This window comes from Parasteatoda tepidariorum, chromosome 11 (genome assembly GCF_982258835.1).
Source record: "Parasteatoda tepidariorum strain Cologne lab strain chromosome 11, Ptep-v5.0, whole genome shotgun sequence".
In the NCBI taxonomy this organism is placed as follows: domain Eukaryota; kingdom Metazoa; phylum Arthropoda; class Arachnida; order Araneae; family Theridiidae; genus Parasteatoda; species Parasteatoda tepidariorum.
In genome coordinates this window covers 12,644,837-12,666,693 of record NC_141765.1, presented here as the reverse complement: position 1 = coordinate 12,666,693, position 21,857 = coordinate 12,644,837, and the positions used below count along the sequence as shown (strand labels likewise).

The following is a 21,857-nucleotide window of genomic DNA, read 5'->3' as shown; positions in this document are numbered from 1 at the left end:
AAATTAGATATCAAGAAATATATGATCAACGTTTGGAGAAGATAAAATTCGAAGTTGAACCTTTAAGCAGACCCTCGATTCTAAACGCCTTTCCAAATAGAATTAGACTATCTGTTCACTATTTCAAGTGCAGATAACTGTGCTCTGACAAATATTTATTCCCAACTGAGTGTTATACAGCAAGCTTCACCTAAATTAAATTTTGATCTAAAGTTCGAACATTCATTCACAATCTTAGATCTTCATTTATACTTTGTAAATTAATTAGAGCTAAATATTTAAGAAATTAGAGTCAAAAACATACATTTCTTGATAGATTCTTGACACTTAAAGAGGGAGCTGATGCTAATACTTAAAACAGCTGTCGTCAATTTAAATATTGTAAATTTAACTTTTGTTAACATATCTCTGGCATTAATTAAAAGAATCAAACTCATTTATCAAGGCAAATGGATGAAAATTTTTATATGCCTATTTCCTTAAATTAATTTGAAGTTTTAACGGACTAATATAAAAAGGTAAGTTTTTAACGGACTCTATTTTGAATTTTGTCACATAAAATAACGTTTCTTATGAAAGTGTAATAACTTTTCCATTTTCGAGTTCTTAATTATGCTAAATAATTATTTAATTATGTTAAATAATGGGTAAAGTTTTTCTTGATTCATTCTATTAGTCACATCTGGGATATCAAGAAAAACTAAAACTTATAACTTTAAATAGCTCACACTCTCTTGTGTAAAGCAACTGAGATGATATTTTTCAGATTGCTGCCGTCATTGTATTTTAGAAGTCAAGAATCCGCCCAAAATGTAGAATTTTTGGGCATGCTTTTGTAAAATATATACTTCCAGAGATAAAAAATTCAGTCAAAGAATATTCTTAGCCTTTCATAACTTAATTAAGAAACAGCAATAATTTAATAAACGAAAGAGTCTTTGAATTAATTCATTGGATCAAAAGCTATTCGAGGTTTTTTGTTATGTTCACTGTACAGCAACATAATTTAGCCATTTTATAGATTGTTTTGTCATGTCAAATTTGATGTGATAGTTATAAGAGGGCTTGTAATTTGAATTTATTTATATCACTTTTCTAAGCAAGTTCCTTAAATTTTATATTTTCGATGGATTGAAAAAAATAAATTCTTAACGACATTATTTTATGCCCACAATATATATATTATGTATGTTTCACACGTTTGGATCTCTTTTGAGTATAATTTCCATTATGAAAATATATTTATATTTTCCTAAAGAAGAGAAGAAAAGAAATAAAAACGAAATGATTCTATTATTTTTTTCTTGTAAATTTAGACGTTAGAGTCTCCATAACAAAACCCAAAATCGCATTAAATAAGACTACATTCTTATCAGCCAAAAGTTTTATATGAAAAGTCGGAAAGTTTTTAAACATCAAAAAAGAAAAAAAAAACTACCTACAGAAATTGCAAAACAAAAGCCTTTTTTTTCCTTTCTACGTGACCATCGCAACAGATGGTGTTGAATATTCTAAACATTTCAAGAAAAAATATTCACCTCCCCTAAATTTTCAAGAAGAAAGAAAGAAAAAAGGAAAAAGTTACTTTTTCCTCAGTCATTTTCTTATAGGTAAAAAAGTGTGTTTTGTAGATATTCAATATTTTATATTGCGGAAAATAAATAAACGGAGTATTGAACAAACATATCAAAATCGCGTGTTGTTATAAGTAAAGTTTGGTCAGTGACTAGAATAAGTAAACAGTTGATGATAAATTAATACATTTAATATAATATTTTAAATTAATAATATTGATTTAAACCTTTAATGAGATTGTATTTAAACTAGAAAAAAACACACTTAATTTTTATAACTTCAGCTTAAATATATTTTTGCTAAATTATATTTTAAACTCAAAATGTTTCTATTTACAGTTTGCTTATCATAAACTCAAAATATTTCCAGTAAATATTTCTTGAAGTCTTTGTTTGACTCAGAAATGGAGGAAATGTTTATTTTCAAGATCTGCGTGCGTCTCAACAGTCTCTTCAATTTAAATTCAAGTTTTCTGAGTCTTAATTAAAATAGAGTGGAATTCGAAATTCGTTGGAAGAAGTATTTTCTCATTTCAAATTGGGAACAAAAATATTTCTTATCTTATTAAAAAGAATAAAACTTTTGTTATGTTCAAAATCTTTTTACTTGATATTTCAGGTTATTTTCCTATAATTTAATTCTAAACACAATTTGCAAAAATAATTTTTCAGTTAACTCATCACATTTTATTTGGGTTCAATTAGGTATAAGTATATTAATCATATAGTCATATATAGTTATTAGAATGGATCGGAAACAAAAGAGTCCGTGAAATAATTTCATAGTTTTTTTAAAAAATACCTCTTACATTTGTTACGATGAGACTCTGAAAATCGACATTTCTTTGGTCGATATTCACCAAAAATCTCTGGTAAATATCAACATCTAATGGTCGCTTTGCTCAATGTCCGGAATGTATATAGAGAGAGCACAGTAACAACAAAAAGGAAAAAAAAAAAACGAAGAAAATTAAGAAAATAAATTAGTTTTATAAACTGCACATAAGCTGTAAGCATATAGAACTCATAAAATAAGTTAAAAATATCGATAAAGCATTCAAAATAATAAAAATTAATGAAAAGAGAAGAAGAAAAATTATGAAAATAAATATTTTAATAATTAATATTCATTTTAATAATTTTTCTTCTTCTCTTTTCCTTATTCTTTATTATTCTCCATGTTTTCTTTATATTTTTAACTTGATATAATTTTGTGCAATTTCTAATAATATGATTATGGTCTAATATCTCAGTTGTTTTAGTAAACAATGAAAATAGTCCTATTAAATTATCATTTAACCAAACTCCTGAAAGAACTCCACGTTATATATATATATATATATATATATATATATATATGAAACTTATTGTTTTTCTTAACTTTCTTCGTGTTTTCTTGTATTTATTTATATATATATATATATATATATATATATATATATATAAATTTATACATAAAGAGTATATCGGGCTATGACTCTTAATCTTTTAAAAAAATCAAAGATCAAAGTAGGGTATACCGAGCAATGGCATTGAAATATATTTTGCACATTTATTAAAAAGGCATGGTTGTTATTAATAATCATTGGCTATTTTTAATAATAACTGGATAAACTGGAATACTCACCCAATAGAAATATATGAACCGTTACCCGGAATACGTTTGCCCTGTATTCGCCACACTGATGTTTTTTACGGTTAAAGGCCATTTCCTGATCCCAGGCTTTCCTTACACGAATGACTTTATGGGTTATGGCCATTGTCTGGTACTTCCTACGTTCATTTCCCTGATATATTTCTTTTTACTCAACGCTTATTGAATATTTTTGATAAAAAACATTTTAGGTATTTCCCAAATCGACTATGTAAATGTTCACAGGTGAATGTCAACATTCATCACCTATCAGACATCCACAATAATATGTGTTTATTCTCAATATCAAGAATTTCGGAAATTATAATCTTCTTGGACGAAATCAATAATTAGTATATGCAAGTTTAAATGTAATATCCATGTTTAAATATAATAGGTGTTAACATCTTTCAGTTATCGAGACAAAACTAGAAAAGCTGAATCTTTCATCGCAAATCGATTTCGATGCAAGTGACGATGAAGATGTATCACCTATCGAATCCATATCGTTTCCTGAAGATGGTCCAAGTGCCATCGAGAGAACAGAAAGAGAAAATTCTGAAGTCAGAAACGGACGTCCTCCTCTGGTCAGTCATTTAATATTTTGAAAAGGACTCGTAAAATATTCAAAAAACATTGACTTTAAAAACTGACTTAAATGTTTCTTTAGCAACATTTTTGAAATTTATATTTTATGTTAATAAAAAAATTGAGATTGAAATTACATTAAATCTGCATAAGAGCGTGTAAATTACGCTAAATAAAAAACTCAAATTAACGCCACTCTTTCTTAAAAAAACATACTTGATTCGATTTAACTTGTGAATTACAAATTTTATTTGCTAATGGACAGAAAAAAATATGCATGGTTTCATCTCGACGGTTCTAGAAAGGCGGCTTAAAAAAATTTTTTTGCACAAATTTGTTTTTATTTTTATTTATTTATTAAATTACATATATTTGTAGGGTGCTCAATTTAGGCTTATAAACCCTTGTCAAGTAGAAGGAGAGATAGAACAATTTAGAAAAGGCCATCATGCATCCGGGGTTACGGCGAACTTCGAACCCGCCACCTCCACTCTTTGCACAGTGTTTGGTGGGTGATACCGTTCAGTCAGGGAGGCCCTCAAATATGTTTAAAGTATTTATTTCATATCATAAATCCAAGTCTCTTCTCACTTAGTCAGTCGGTCTTACTTAAATTAGTATTAAATTTTTTTAAAATATAATTTTACCTTTTATTTTATTTTTGTAGAAATTAATTTTATGAAGAAAATCTAATTTTTATTTAGCATTGATGCATCTAGTTATTATTAATTAGGCCGTGATGACTTGTGGACTAAGACTCAGATCTCAGACACAGAAGGTTGTAGTTTTGTTCCTCAAAGTCACTGAAGGACCAAAACGATAATATTCCTTTGAGGCCTTATTAAAATGGTGGACCAGCTCTCTTTGTTAAAAAAAAATAGATTTATCTTCAGTTTCATGTTTATACACGCCGTTTCTATCTTCTTTTAATCTTAGTACAACTTCAGCTTAGTTCTCTTTCTAAACAGAGGGCACCACAAATCAGAAAAGAATCAGAAAAACAATTCAAAAACTCATAAGACTCCAGACTGTATCACAAATGAACGAAAGTGGAGTTGGTTCAATAAACAAATGAAATTTTCATTCAGTATATTGTATAGTTTTATATCCGAAGCCAGACTTGCTTTGATTTCATCAAAATAAGTTTGAGATGAGGGAAAAGAGAATGGGTTCTTTGCTTTACATTGCGCCACACTTACGAACCTTTGAAATTCAAAATGTCTACATCTCAGAGTATCACCATTTCTCGAAGATAAATACACCACAAGTGGTATTTTTCACTTTCAAAAAAGAACAGTACAAGCGGATAATAAAAGGGAGATCAGTTTCACAACATAATGTGGAACTTAAGCGTTAAGGTTCTTTAGTGATTGGGGGGCAGGAACCTGCGATGCTCTCTTTTTTTACTTTCTAGAACATTAGTCTCACAATCAGTCAGTTATTTATTTTTGTTACTGTTATGCACATAAATGCGTCCCGCAATGGACTGATCACTAAGACACGATTCCCAGCAGATCACCGACGTCAAGCATCACTGGCTGCGGTCAACGGGCGGGTGGGTGACCACTTGGATCAGTCTGCATAGGGACCGAGGGTGTGCGGTATTGGCCCTCGTTGAACTGTTCTACCGTAAAGTGATCGACTTCAGGCACTAGGTCGTCAGACTACCAAAACGGGTATGCCACCTCCTCTGCAGAGGATCAAAATTGTGATGCATGTCTTCGGATTGTCCGCAGTGATATTTCAATGATAGTCATCAATTGCCCATCGTTGTGCTCTTGTACGGAGTAAATAATGTATTAATATTGTGCTAATTACAAAGTACGGCTTGTATGTTCCTATCAAGAAAAAGAACAGTTGGCACAAGCTGGAAAAGGACACCACAAATATATATCTACGGTTACAGCGGAACTCGAAACCGTTACCTTCACATGTCAGAGTCCTTCTGTCAGTTTGCAGTGTTTACAACTCAAAATGATAGCCAGAATCTTTGTAACTTACGTAATTGGTTGTCTTCAGGAAAAAATTGATTGATTGTTATAAGAGACATTCAAGGAGTAAACATGGACAACATTCTCTGATAAAATAGAGAATAATATAATAATTATTATGTGATACATAGTTTTAAAAATAAAATAAAACAATTTTGAGTTGATTTCTAATTTTTTCGGAAAAAATATGTTAAAAATTCCGATTGAAAACTTAAATAGTTTATATGCACATGGTTTTTTCAATTTAGTTGTTATAATTAGAATCATTTTTTGGTTTACTTTTTTTTCGATTCCATTAAACCGAAATCTTGATTTAATACAAAAGGTTTCTTTTTAGCAAAGGCAAAATTCGTCAACTGCATCTTCAATAGACACTCCAAAGTTGGAAAGTTTGGAAATGGATGATTGCTTAGGGAAATTGGAAAATTTCTTGGAAGATCTGGCTGCATTTGCTTCAGAGCCATGTCCACAGGGTGTAACTGTAAGATGTCGCATCACAAGAGATAAGAAAGGCATGGATCGAGGAATGTTTCCTACTTACTTCCTTCATTTAGAAAGACAGGATGGACGAAAGGTATTCTTAAAATTTCAACTATTTTAAAGGAGAGTTTAGCGGTATTTTATTGGATATGAATAAATATACTTTAACTGTTAGACATTGCTATTTTTCTTGCGTCTTTGAATTTCTGTGTTTTTGGTATATTTGTGGCTGCTTAAAGTAAAACACTGTCCCAACGGCCAGTTGTCAACGAAGGATGTCATGGAGGTTAAGATTCCACAATTTTGAGATAAACAGTATCGGTGGTGACAATGATCGCAACATTGTGAAATGGATACTTTTACTTTACAGGCATGCTTATACCCAATGATCTTAACCCCGTCATTCTCGCTCCCGTGAAAATGACGGGGGGAGGTTTCGTCCTCTATTTCTCTCTCCCGTCATATTTCCGGGCTGGAGTGCTCAGTAGTAACGCGCGCCAATAAGAATAAAATTAATTCATTTCATTTGCCCGGAAAACACTTTATTTCTCTTTTTACACACCAGATGGCAGTACCAGGATATTTTTAAGGTAATTGTAGATAGTTAGTTTATTTTAAACTAGATGTCAGCACTAATCAAATACGTGTATTTGTAATATGATAAAAAAATAGGCACTTTTATGACCGTTTTCTTAAAAATTAACCGATCGTTAAGGGGTTAAGTCGGGTCGGCTTATAGCTGCCACCGAAGAAAGAACCACTGTCTTTAACAATAAGAACTCGATGCCTGAACCACTGTGCATTTGTGAAGGTGCCCCAAATCATCCCAAACTTTATATATTGATAAGGCTGTAACTCTTTTGATAAGAGATTTTTTAAGTTTTTTTTATCTACTTAGAATCTATTTGCTTCACGTAATGTTTAAATTATTCCCTTTTTAAATGGAGGGTGTTAAATGCAGTTCATATACATTGTTGGAACAACCTGAATAGTTTTTGATATGATTTTCTTGAACTATGTTGCACATTACATGATACTATGCACTGGATTGATGTAACGCAATTAATTAGTGTTAACCATTAATATAAAATCAGGATTAAAGATTTAGCTTAGATATGGAAGTCCCGCAGTGGACTGATCATTAAGACACGGTTCCCAGCAGATCACCGAAGTCTAGCATCACTGGCTGCGGTCAGTGTGCGGGTGGGTGACCCACTTGGATCAGTCTGCGTAGGGACCGAGGGTGTGCGGTATTGGTCCTCGTTAAACTGTGCTACCGTAAAGTGCTCGACTTCGCGCGCAGGTCGTTGGGCTACCGAAGCGGGGGTGCCATCCCCTCTGCAGAGGATCAAAATTGTGATGGCATGTCTTCGGATCATCCTCAGGGATGTTTCCCAAACCGTCGCCAATAGCCCATTGTGCAGCTCTAGTGCGACGTAAATGAACTACAACAACAACAATATGGAAAAATTCACTTCACTTAATCACAAGTTTGGTACAATTTTTTAATGCCTCTTTTTGTTGCTCATCGCTTCTCCTAATAAAGTCTTCAATTAATAATTTTAATCAAATTTATAATATTTGGAATTCATTGCAGTTTTACTCATTCTATTATTCAATTTACCATTGCATAACTACATTATTTTCAAATAGAATAGATCTTTGCTTTCGTTTATTTACTTGTTGTTATGCTTTTGGACAAATAACAGAACTTCCTTTCCATTCTGTTTGATTATTTTTCCTAAATAAAAGAAACTCGATGATCTGGGATGATATTCTATTTTTTTTTTCCTTAAATAAGTAATAAATCAGAAACTGTACCATACGAGAACTGTCCTTTTCATCTGCTTTTAGCTCAAATTGCAACAAAATATATTTATTATTTAGGGCTGAATCTTGAATGTGTAGGAAATAAAAAATGCGAAAAAAGGCAAAATGGTCACTTTTAATGTTTTTCTTTCTTCTTTTTTACAATTTAAGACGGAAGAAGCACAGAGGAAGAGATTTCTCAGAGCAAGAAATAACAAATTCTGTTTCCTTCTAATTCTGTTGGAAGAAGCAACAATTTTTCATAACAACAAATTCTGTTTTACCTCCATTGGTAAATTCAAGTACACAAAAAAAGTGAGGAAAAAGGTTTTTTTTCCCCAATGGCAGGCACTGAATTCGAATCTTTGCCAGAATTGTTGCTCATTTCGCGTTACCCAGTGGGCACCTGTGAAGCAAAGTCACGGAGGCGAGCAACATTGCCCATGCCACAAACCCGTTTATAGGGTGGGCCACATTCACACATCATACACACACACAACAAAAGACAGCACAAAGAGAGAGAGAAACATCCATGCCCAGAGCGGGATTCGAACCCGCAGCCTATGGCTTCGCAGTCAGGCACGCTAACCGCTCGGCCACCTGGCCGGCGGTTTTTCAAAGTATTAAAATACAAACAAGTCAGGACAGGAATACTCAGGATTAAGTAGGAAGGAAGTACGTCCGCCATAATTTGTTTGAAATTTGATGCTTTGAAAAACAAATTTCAACATTTGAAACTACATGGTTTACACTTGGTTAATATGAACTCAGTTTTTCAATACTTTAAATTTCAAATCACCAATGGTGGTGAAACAGTATTTGCCATGAAGTTTCTCCCGTGGTACAGTGTCCTATAAAGGGACGCCACTCCATGGGAAAAACTTTCCGTCGCAAATTCTCTTTCACTTTCATTACTAACTTAAAATTTATTATGTAAGAAAAATTTCAGACAAACCTAAATTAAAGCATGAAGTTTGAAATACCGGAAAGTAGTTTTCAAAATATCAAAATGAAAATAAATTATGAGTAATGGGAAAGTTCTCATCCAAAATTTGTTTGCACTTTGATATTTTAAATTTTTTTTCCAGCTTCATGGCTTAATCTGAGTTTGCTTGAATTCACTTCTGCTATACTTCAAATTTTAAATTAGTTACGCAGATAAAGTAGAATTTGCGATGAAAAGTTTTTCCGTGGTATGGCGTCCTCTTAAGGGACAAATCCTCAAAATATCACAATCCTTGCCAACAATAACTGTTCATATTTTCAAACTTTAACCTCTCTAGCCTTGCAAAAGAAATTTAATGATTAAAAGAATCCATTTCCTCACCTTCCTTATTTCTGGCAATAAATTCGATGAAAGAAGGTATTTATAGGGAGTGGTGGGGCAAAACGAGGGTTTTATTCGTATTCGAGAGGTACTTTCACAAAAAAATCAAGAATGGTAATATTTCATTCTACAGAGTAATATTTAAATAACATAAAATTTAGCGTTAAAACTGTATTTAAGTAATATGAAATAATTATAATCAAAATTTTTTCTTTTGTATTCCAAATTATGAAGCTGATTTGTATAATGTCACTGCTGTCAATAATTAACTGGACATAATACATTATTTTCTGTAGTGTTAGAAATATGCGAAATTATTTTAAAAATATAAATGTTTTTTAGGTGTTCTTATTAGCTGCAAGAAAAAGAAAAAAAAGTGCCACCTCTAATTACTTGATTTCTATAGATCCCACTGATTTATCTCGGGGAGGAGATTCATTCGTTGGCAAACTAAGGTAAACATTTTCTTCAGCTGCATTTTAAAACATAATTTTATTTCGGTTTTTTATGGTATATGGTATTCTTGAGTGAAATATAACTTCCGAATGCCCGAACTTTAAATAATAACAGAATATAAGACTTTTACTTAAGGATATGTAGTACAAAACAGAAAAAACTCATCTATGCGATGAAAAACAATTGAATTGATAAAACTTAATAATTTTTCTTAAAATTACGTTTAATTATGCATAAAATCGATAAATTTTAATTTTCAGCTTTTGCTGTGTGTAAACTATTTTTAGAGTATGTTTCTAAACATATTATATATATAGTATATAGATATATATATACACTCAAGAATCAAAACATTATGACCACCTCTTAATAACGAGTTGGCCCACCTGTAGTCAGCAACACAGCTGCAACGTGCCTTGCTATGGATGCCACAAGTCCTTGGTAGATGGCCGGAGTCATCAACAACTGGGTATGTGTATTCAGCAGAATATACTTATCTAACACTAATATATAGGGTGACAATAAGTGACCTGTGGGGAAAAAACCTTTATAGCTTTTGAACTATAGACCAGATTCAACTAAAACTTAGTGGTTAAATGCAGGGCGCAATGAGATTTTTTGTTGTTGAGCATCTGTACTTTTGATGTACATTTTTCGTTAAACATTATAAATAACATTGTTTCTGAGAATATAAGGTTCGTTAAGGCCTACTATTTGAGCCATAACAGCTCGGTTGCGATTTGAAACAAAATTTACGACCGCATTTTGCAAAGGAAAAACGTTTACGAAAATTTGCTTATAATTTTTGAATTTAGTAGATATTAAAAAGTTATATAGCTTTTGAAAATGAATTTTTTTTAAAATTTCTATATAGCTTAATTATTCTCAAGTGTGTCCTTGGAAGACTTCTTTGAGGCCAGTTTTTATTTGCAACAGAAAAAAAATTAATAATTGGATAAGTTAAAAAGAAAATTATAACACTGTATTTTATCACAGTTACGAAAATAAAATAGGGCTCAAATAATTCCTTCCTTCAAAAGATGTAAAACGCTTTACACTGTAAAATATTCCCGTTCTTTTTGCTGATTTTCTCTGTATATTTGAAGGCTTAAAGCTCTTTCTTTGACAAAACAGTTTTTCTCTGTTTTTCATACGAATCAAAAACTGATTAAAACCAATAGCTCAAATTCCAGTTTTGGCCATACAATTTTGCTAACCGTACGATAACTATACATTTTTTTCTTATCATTTACAATTATTCTCTATACTTGTTCTTATTTTTCATTAATTATTTAACGGTTTTAAATATCGTATAAGTAAAATTGCAATTCAACTTCATTACCAAATTGATACTCTACCTGATTATCATCTGTCTTTAGATACAATTTTTCGGTAAGTTAAATTGCCAGACATTTTTATACGGGTAGACCACTATACTTTCAAAGTTTTCACACTTAAATATTATTTCAAAAAGTAAAACTTTTTAGATAAAAATAGCTTAAGAATTTTCTTCATACTGTGGCACTAGAGCTGCAATAGCTTAGAAAACAGAACGGAGGAGATCAAATCCCAGCGTCGGCTGGTTGTATGAATGCTGTTTTCTTCACGCAGCGACCACAATGCTGACATAGGCTTTAAATGGAATTTTTTGTTAAAATAACACCGTTTGCTCTTTAAAATAACGGAGTTTATTTGTAAAAATAACAGTACTGCTTTCAAAAATATAAATGATAGTATTTTTCTGTAAAATAATCTGTTTTATACTGGTACAGCAGCTGACAGTTTCTTTCCGTAAATTGTGTTCTTATGTGTTCTTGTATATATGTTCTTGTTTTTTCTTAACTTAAGCACCTTTAAAGTGGCTCATTGTCTTGTATTTTTATTTATTTAAAAGAAAATCATATTTGAGATAATTTAAGACATTATTTTTATTTATCATACGTAGATCCAATCTATTGGGAACAGTATTCACTGTATATGATGCAGGATTCAATCCTAAAAAGAAACTTAACACCCAAAAGGATTCCAGATGTGAAGTAGCTTTGGTTGCATATGTAAGTAATTTTCTCTCTATAAAGAACCACAAAGAATACACAGCAAGGATTCTTCTTTAGAAGGCCGAAATCAGTGTAGTTCAATGGACTTAGTTCAGTGGTCGTAGTAAGAGAGAAGAAAGCGTGTATTCAATTTTATATCCTAATACAGGGACGGGCAAACTGTTTTGGTCGAGGGCCAAAAATCGAGAAAAAAAATGTTTGGTGGGACAAATAAAACTTTCAAAATTTAAAAAAAAAAGCGATATACAAGTTTTAATTTAATTTAGTGAGATGAATGAAATTGCGATTTCGTTTTTAAAAGTTCCTTATATTAAGGTTCGAAGCGAGATGTGCCTATTTTACGGAACATGGCTAAATGCTTTTCTGTTAGTCCACTTCTGAAATGATTCTTTCTAAGGTTCAAAGTTGAAAACTCTTGTTCACATATATAAGATTAAGCAAACATAGAGCTGATTTTCTGGGCATGAAATATTAAATTTCGGAAACTAGCTTTTGGTAATGATTTGTAAAACTTTGGCATATTTAGAAACAACTGCTTCAGATGATTGTTAGATTGTCCGCTCGTTGGATCTTAAAATGCGTAGTCTGCCAAATGTGAAGTACAATTTACCTATATTAGATTCATCGAGAAAGACAAACGCTAGTTAGAGCCAATCTAAGACTATTCTATGAAGAACTTCTGCTTTCAACATTTTACCAATTGAAGCTGTCTGTGCTAACTATTTCCATCAATTTATGTTTTGTAGAACAAAAATAGAGAAAGTAAAAAGGTCATCAGTACTTTGTTAAAAAAGGAAAAACAGAAATAATTTTAAATAGTTGAGAAGAAAATGGATGTATATTGTTTATGTATATTGCCACTGATCGGCAAATTAAAATTATATCCGCGGGCCGGATAAAACCTTCCGGCGGGCTACAGTTGGCCCGCGGGCCGTAGTTTGCCCATCCCTGTCCTAATACAACATTTTTCTGTTTAATAGGGTAATTTCGTAAAACATTTTGTTGGAAATATTTCTTTAGAAAAATATAAAATAATAAAAAAATGAAATATGAAACCCCATAGAAATTTCTTAGAACGAATTTCCTAAACTTCATCAAAGTAGTGATACGAATTTATACAGATTAAAAATCAGTCAAATCAACTAACTTCTTCGGTTGAATATACATTGATTTTTTTTTTATGAAAGTTATGTCGAATGCAAGACACAAAATTAAAATATATTAAGAAGTCTTGATTACTCAAAAGTTTGGCTTTCCCTAATTTAAAATCATCTAGTATTTGTTTTAATATTAGGAACAATAGAAAAAAATATTTTTAATAACATTGTAAAAACTTACATAACTCTTTTCAAGGATATTTGTTTAAATATTGGAAACAATGGAAAAAATATTTTTTTCAAAATTTAAAAACCTCAATTTCAAGATCAAATTCGAAAAAAACAACATTTTAATTGTTTTTTCAAAACTTACAATTTACAGTTTTTAAATTAATTCGTAAAACAATTATACCATGCAAATGAATTATCAATAATTAAATTTAATAGTAAGTTACCAAGAAACGGAACTATACATTAACTAACATCATCCTTTGTCATCAATAACATGTTCTTTTGTTTATAGCTTTCGAATTATTATCAAACAGAATTTCATTATATATGTTTATGAATTTCATTATTATTAAAATATCAAACAGAATTTCATTATCTGTTTGAGAATTTCATTATCTGTTTATTCAAAGATTTCAATTTTCCTTTTTTTAAGTATATTTCTCTGAATACATTATTTCAAAACATTCCAGAAGATCAAAGAACTTTTCTGAAATCTGTCATCAAAAATATTTCTGAAAATAATTTTTCCTCTCAAAAGAGAACTTTTGTTTGTATTTATTTATAATTTATCTCCAGCAAATTGTGTTGACATGAAGATAAACTTTAAAATGTTTCACACGAGATAATTTAAATAACTTCTAGCGAAAATATAGACAATATTTATTTAAGTAGAATATGGCCATCACACACGTAGAGGAGAAAAATCTGATTTTTTTTTTCCATCTCGGTCATAATAAATCTGATGCTAAATTTACAGCAAGGATTTGACGACATCTTGGTAATTTGGCTAATTATATGATTATTTGAGTCTAATTTGGCTAATAATATGATTATGTTCTAATATCTCAGTTGTTACAGTAAACATTGAAAATAGTCCTATTATATTATCACTATATCCAACCCCTGTAAGAACTCCACATTATATATTTATATATATATATATATATATATATATATATATATATATATATATATATATATATATATATATATATATATATATATATATATATATATATATATATATATATATATATACAGTGGGTGATCGGTTAACGAACACTTTCACGAAAGATTTTTGTGTTCGGTTAACGAACACTTTCAAGAAAGATTTTTTTGTGTTTAGACAACGAACACTTCTCAGCCTTAAAAAAAAGGTACTATTAAACGTTTGTTATCATTTTGCATGCAAAATAAGATCACTGAAAGGAGAAATATTTAAAGCATGCTTAGTATTGATAATTACTAAATGAAACTTGAATTAACAATGAATTTAAATTTAAAGGTCATTCAATAATTATTATTATAAAACTTAAAACACTTCTCGTTTACTACTCTGAGAATCCCAGAGCATTCAAAAATAATTCCATATTTAAGAACAAACTGCCAGTAATGTGGAGATCGAATCAGAGGGCATGGGTCACGCAGTATCTTTTCAAAGAATGGATATTTGAAGTTTGTGCCCCGAGCATCAAGGACTACCTTGATACCAATGACTTGTCGTTGAAAGCACTGCTGCTATTGGACAATGCACCAGGACATCCAAAGGATCTTGAAGATAATTTGTTGACAGACTTTCCCTGGCTGACAGTTCAGTTTTTACCTCCGAATACGACTTCGCTGATTCAGCCGATGGATCAGGAAGTTATTGCGGCTTTCAAGAAATTGTATACTCGAGCGCTGTTCGTCGGTGTTTTGAAGCAAGCCAATTCTCCTCAACAATGACTTCAAAAAAGTTTAGGAAAGAAAAATTTGACATTCTTGAAGGTATTCGTATCATTCAAAAGGCGTGGTCAGAAGTCACACAGCGACAGTTGATTTCTTCTTGGCGGAAACTGTGTCCATCCTTCGTTCAAGGTGACGGAGGTGATCAGGGAGACACCCCTGAAATTATGGATGAAATTTTGACAACTACTAGAGATCTGGAATTGGAGGTGAACTCCAAGACATTTTGAATGAAGAACACCAAGAAACACAGCGAAATGTGTCTCCTTCTGAACAAAAGGAAGACGAAAGAGGATACCAATGCTGACATCTGCCGTTAAAGATCTTTTGAAAAAGTGGGAGGATGTCAGAGCAATGGTCTTAGAATGGCACCCAAACTAAGCTGATGTCAATAGGGTTGGGGATTTTTACAACGACAATGCTATTAATTACTTCCGGAAAATCCTGAAAGAGAGAGAAAAGCAATCGACATTGGACATGTTCTTCAACGCCCCATAAGCAAAAAATGAAAAGGACTGATTAATATGCAAGACTATTTGTATGTATTATTTTTGAAAAAACTTAATAAGAAATTATAAATTTTTTTAAATTTAATTTTTAGGGTCTCCAGAACGAATTATTCGATTTCACATAGAAGTCTATGGTGAATCGATGATCGGTTAACGAACAATTCGGATAGCGAACATAGTCTTGGAACGGATTATGTTCGTTAACCGCCGATCACCCACTGTACAATATATATATATATACAATATATATACATAAATATATATATATATATATATATATATATATATATATATATATATATATATATATATATATATATATATATATATATATATATATATATATATATATATATATATATATATATATATACACTCCTCAAAAGTGAAATTGCAACACCAAGAAATAATGCACGCAGCGTCATGCAAATTTCAGGAGCGATAGTTGTGAGATGGATATGCAAATGATTAAAAAAACAGACTAATGAAATTATTATAAAGCAATTTATTCAATATCTAATGTGGCCACCTCGGGTATACAGGCCTCAATCCGGCGAGGCATACTATCAATGACTCCATTGATGGTTACCTGAGATAAGCTTTGCCAAGCCACATCCACTGCTGTGCGCAGATCAGCGCCATTGGTCCTCTGTTCATGCCACGTCCAATGAGATCCCATAGGTGTTCTATGGGATTCAGATCTGGAGAGGCTGCCGGCCAGGGAAGGATGTCAAATCCAGTCAGGCTGTTAAGAGTTCGCCGTGCGACATGCGGCCTGGCATTGCTTGCTGGAATACCGTGTTGGGTGCGCCCTGCAACAAGGGCAGAGCAACGGGATACACAACTTGTGTGTCGTAGCGGTCCGCTGTCAAACTGCCATGAATGTGTACCAGGGGCGTTCTGCGATCAAACATTATGCCACCCCAAACCATGATGCCCGGTGTAGGACCGTTGCGACGCTCGGCGTAATGGGCTGGTTCGTAGCGTTCTCCGGGTCGCCGCCATACCCGTCGACGGCTGTCATTTCTCCACAGACAGAAACGAGATTCATCCGTGAACAATACCCGATGCAATTGGATGGTCCAGGTACGATGACGATGACTCCACGCCAGGCGTCTAGCCCTGTGTAAAGCGGTCAACGGTACCCCTGTTGCTGGTACCCGTGCACGTAACTGTACTTCATGCAATCTGTTGCGTATGGTTTGGGTGGACACAGATCCACCTGCTCCTGAAGGCAACCGGCTTCGGATGGCACGTGCCGTGGAGAAAGGGTCTCGGATAGTTAACTGGCGCATACGCCGGTCTGTGCGCTCTGACGAGCACCTGTGCGCACCACTTCCTCTTCGGCGTGCACGTAGACCTTCCTGAATCCATCGTGTGACACAACGTTGGATGGTACTCACGTTGAGCCCAACACGAGTTGCTATTGCGCGCAGCGACAAACCAAGTTCATGGAGTTCGATAATACGGTCTCGTTCCCCGGTCGTTAACTGATGGTATTGAGCTCGCCGACGTCTCAGAGGCATTTTCTACGCTTTTTCGAAAGTCGCAAATGCTACGCAAAACCTCAGATGCCGTTTATGAGAAGGGAAAGTTGATGGCCTTTATAGCCCGAATATGCGTACCACGTGATCAGATGCGTGCGCAAATTTAATCATTTGCATATCCATCTCACTTCTATCGCTCCTGAAATTTGCATGACGCTACGTGCATTATTTCTTGGTGTTGCAATTTCACTTTTGAGGAGTGTATATATATATATATATATATTTATAAAAAATCTTATTAAGAAAATGAAATGACGTTTATCAAATGAAAAACAGAGAATTTTTGTCACACTTAAGAAGAAAAATGTGGGGTTCATCACTTAAAAACAAAAAAATTTGGGGTGAAGGACCTTTAAAATAGTCACGCACTCCGCACTACGTATTTTGTTTCATTCGAGCCAAATTTTGAAGTTAGGATTCAAAAGTTCGATTGGCGCTAAAATTAAGCAATTGCTTGCAATATTCTAGAAATAATTTTATCTTATGCCATCTTTATGTACAAAGCTCCAGCTCAAATTTAGTCACTCTAGCTAGTTGGAAAGTAGTTAAAGTTGTAATTGGCAATAAATTCTACTTCTAGCGATTAGGAAACGATATAAACTTATTGAAAGCTAGGACTAATCTCTTGTTGGGATTTTATCATCCATAGGAACGTTACTCAAAGGTCACAGTTTCCTATTAGAAATAAAGTAGTTGTAGGAGGTCAATGATATTTTTAACCTATTTTTGGATGAAACTAGATGTTTTAACTAGCACGAAAACAATTTAAGTAATAATATTTAGTTACAAAAGTGAGTACGGTATTTTCAAATTAAAGTGAAATCGAAAAGTTAAATATTTTGTGAGCTGTAAATAAAATTAAAAATTTTTGTTTGTTAGTTTAAATTAAATTGGCTATCATGTAATTAAATTTTTAATGGAACGCTTCGATCACTGGCTATTTTTAAAAAATAACGAATAAAAGTGTAACTACTTAAGGTGATAATAACGAATTAAAAATACAGATTTGAAGAAAATTACAAGTAAAATGCAAGTAATAGTTTTGGAAAAAATTGAAAATTCAAAGTAGCATAATATTTTATTAAAAATTGTGGAAATAAAATATTTGATTTCGTATTTATGCATAAAAAATCCATATTAATTTTGTTACACAATTGCATTTCTAAAGAATGGGTACTTAACTTAGGTTTTGCGACACAATAATATTTCAACTCATTTACCAGTACTGATAATGATAATATGCACTCGCAAATAATCTTATTTCATAAACAGTTCTCTAGGTAATATGTTTGAATACTAAAATTATTTTCTATATAAACTGCTGTTTGTAGAAAATGCAACACCATGAAAGAATCATCAGAATCAAATGAAATTTAATGCAGAAACGACTTGTACTGATACAAATAAATGATGAAATTTTCAAAACAAAAGAAACAAATTAAGCGTCCGAAATCAGTATTTGGTGCAGCCACCACGCGCTGCAATAAGTGCTGCTATACGACGTGGCATGGAGTCAAACAGATGTTGAATATCTGCTTGAGGAAGAGAATTCCATATCGCTTGTATGCGCAACCAAAGTTCGTCTTTGGAAACTGCAGGACGCGGATCACGAGTGAGACGCCGACCAACCATATCCCACACGTGCTCAATAGGCGACATATCCGGCGAATAAGCAGGCCAAGGAAGAAGTTGCATGCGTTGTGCTGAACAGAAGTCTCTAACAGTCCGCGCAACATGTGGGCGTGCATTATCCTGCTGAAAGATAGCTCCAGGGATGCCTTGAAGGAAAGGAACGACTTCGGGCTGTAGCACTTCACGGACGTATCTGTTGCTATTGAGATTACCCTCAATTCGTATCAAATTGGATCGTCCATGATACGAAATCGCACCCCAGACCATAACTCCGGGTGTTCGACCACTATGTCGTTCAATAATACACTCAGGAAGGCAGCGTTGACCGGCATAACGTCTAACACGAACACGGCCATCATGGGTCCACAAATTGAAGCGTGATTCATCTGAAAAGACAACTTGGTGCCAATCAGCTCGCCAGTCTCTGTGCTCAAGAGCCCACTGCCGACGCAGCCGTCAATGATCCGCCGTGAGGGGAATCCTGTATAATGGCACCCTTGCACGCAATCCACGGCGCAGCAGACGACGACGAATTGACGAAGCCGACAATTGTACACCTGTAGCAGTAGACCAATGTGCTGCCAGCTGCCTGGAGGAAGCTGTGCGATCATTCACCGCCATGCGGAGCAGGTGTCGATCATCGCGCTCTGACGTCACCTTCTGTCGTCCAGTGCCTGTTTTTCGAGTTGTTCGGTGCTCGTCGGTCCACTGCTTCCAAACTCGCATCACTGTGGAACTGTTCCGCTGCATACGAGCTGCTATTGCGCGATAGGAAAATCCTCCTTCTCGAAGGCCGATTATCCTCCCTCGTTCAAACTCCGTAAGTTGCTTGAATTTCTTATTCTTCCGTCGTGGAGGCATACTCAGGTCTCACTAAACGTTTGCCACTAACAAATAATCATAGACTATTTTCAACGTCCCGCTACAGCACTTTATTTATACGCTTTCAGCATCAATTCAGAGGGCGCTGCGCGCGCCACGCACGCGCGATGGCTCTGAAACTTTATTAATTTGCATAATATCCTATAATTGACATTTGCTGCGAATTTCATTTGATTCTGATGATTCCTTCATGGTGTTGCATTTTCTACAAACAGCAGTTTATATATATAGGTTTGAACCCCGTCGGCCGAAGTGGTAAAGTGACTGATGCACGTTAAATCTGTCGAGTCGCAAAAGTCCTCCATGTTCCCATAACAAATCAATTCCTCTGGGGGTACTGGATTGGAGATCAATCGTTCTCTGATTCAGGTCAAAATTACGATCTGTGGATGAATGAATGGGTCCGCCCTATAAACGGGTGTGACGTATGGTTTGACAGAAATATATATATATATATATATATATATATATATATATATATATATATATATATATATATATATATATATATATATATATATATATATATATATATATATATATATATATATATATATATATATATATATATATATATTTGAAAGGAATGAAGTTTTTAGTCGAGGTATATTTTACCGCCTCAGTTTCTTGGGATTATTGATTTTATATTTATTTAATATGTATGTTAGTGCAAGTCCCATTAAAAGTTATATCGATTTGATATTCGAAGCCAAAAAACCCTACAAAGTGTCTTGAACCTTCAAAAGTTACAAAAATGAAACTAGATTATGCTTTTTTATTTACCTCAACTGCATCGTTATTTCTATTCCAACTAGTGATCTGATCTATAACCAAAATAATAAATAAAGAAAGAAAGAAAAACGGAAGGATTTGAAAGAATACCAAGATATAACCAAACCAGCTATTGGCGTTAATTTTTTTAAATTCTCATTGAAATTTAATTTTGATTTGTAAACTTAGTTTATCAGAGTGTTAAAAAAACAACAACAACAAAAGAAAAAAACAGTATGCATCTCTTTTAACTTAAACTCAAAGTATGCTCACTTCATTCGTCTCGTTCCCGTTAAAATTACGGGGTGAACATTCGTTCTCTATTTCTCGTACCCTTGACAATTCCATATTGTACATACACTTAGATTCATATAATTTTCTTGAATAAAAATAAAGACACTCTTACGACCGTTTTCTTCAAAATTATGTGACCATTAGGGGTTGAAAAATTATTTTCCTTTAAAACTTAGTTTTCATGCTTATATTTATCTTGAATACACCACTTAAGGTGGGAACATAATAATTAGATATGAAACATCAATAAAAATATACACCAAAATTTTGAATCCCAATTTCTCTACTTATTGGTGTGGCGTTGAGAAAATTGATATCGAATTTGGAACGTTAGAAATCTAATTCTTAATTAGAGGAAGGGATTTAATGATTTTATAGTTATTTTTCTTATAGTTATCTTTTTGCAGTTAATCCATATTTAACAACAAACTCTTTTATAATAAAGAAACAATATTTTTTCTTTACCTCGTTTTGTGAGAATAATAAATTTGTTTCTTTTCAGGAAACTAATGTGTTGGGATTCAAGGGTCCAAGAAAAATGTCTGTCATACTCCCAGCATTGAACAATGAAAATAAAAGAATTGAAATGAAATCAAGTGTGGTATGAATCAGATAAACTCTTTCTTTTTCTTTTTTTTGTAAAGAATACAAAGTGTATTTTTAAAGACATGATTCCATTCAAAAAGTTCGCTTCAATATGAACTAAATTTTTTTCTGATTAAATGTTCTATCATTATTTTTAAATAGTTTTAATTGATTTAAGATAGTTTCCAAGTACAAAATAAAATCTTTACTCTTTGAATAACATTAAGTTTAATGATCGGTCGTTTAGGTACTATAATTTTAGGTACTACAAGTACTATAATTATATAATTAAGGTACTATACTATAATTATATATTTAAGGTACTATACTATAATTATATAATTAGGTACTATAATTATATAATTAAGTACTTTAGGTACTATAATTATATAAGGTTTAAAGGTACTATTTCAAACAATTTGCGTTTTGTTCTATTTTGTATCGTAAATTACTGTCCGGTCTAGACTGATTAAGTGAAGTTTGAAAGTTAAAAGTCGTCTACATGCGGAAACAGGAATTATGCGCAAAAGAAAAATAAAATTTGGTATATGAAAAGTATCGTTTGCTTGAAAAAATAATATTTTAACATTATTCAAATAGTTTTACAAAGTATTCCAAAAATTATGAATTTTTCCGGTTGAAATAAAAGTTAATAGATTTAGATAGACC

General features: G+C 32.6%; 1 protein-coding gene across 3 annotated transcripts in view; it reads left to right on the top strand.

The window, feature by feature from the left end:
• ktub (Tub domain-containing protein ktub) overlaps positions 1–21,857 on the top strand; it is a 148,962-nt gene that overhangs the window by 119,076 nt on the left and 8,029 nt on the right. For all 3 annotated transcript variants that reach the window (XM_043042941.3, XM_043042942.3, XM_043042943.3), the window contains 5 exons: positions 3,622–3,794; positions 6,124–6,360; positions 9,745–9,857; positions 11,804–11,912; positions 21,106–21,204. In XM_043042941.3, coding sequence (XP_042898875.2) covers positions 3,622–3,794; positions 6,124–6,360; positions 9,745–9,857; positions 11,804–11,912; positions 21,106–21,204 — 731 coding nt within the window. The remainder of the gene's footprint in view (positions 1–3,621; positions 3,795–6,123; positions 6,361–9,744; positions 9,858–11,803; positions 11,913–21,105; positions 21,205–21,857) is intronic.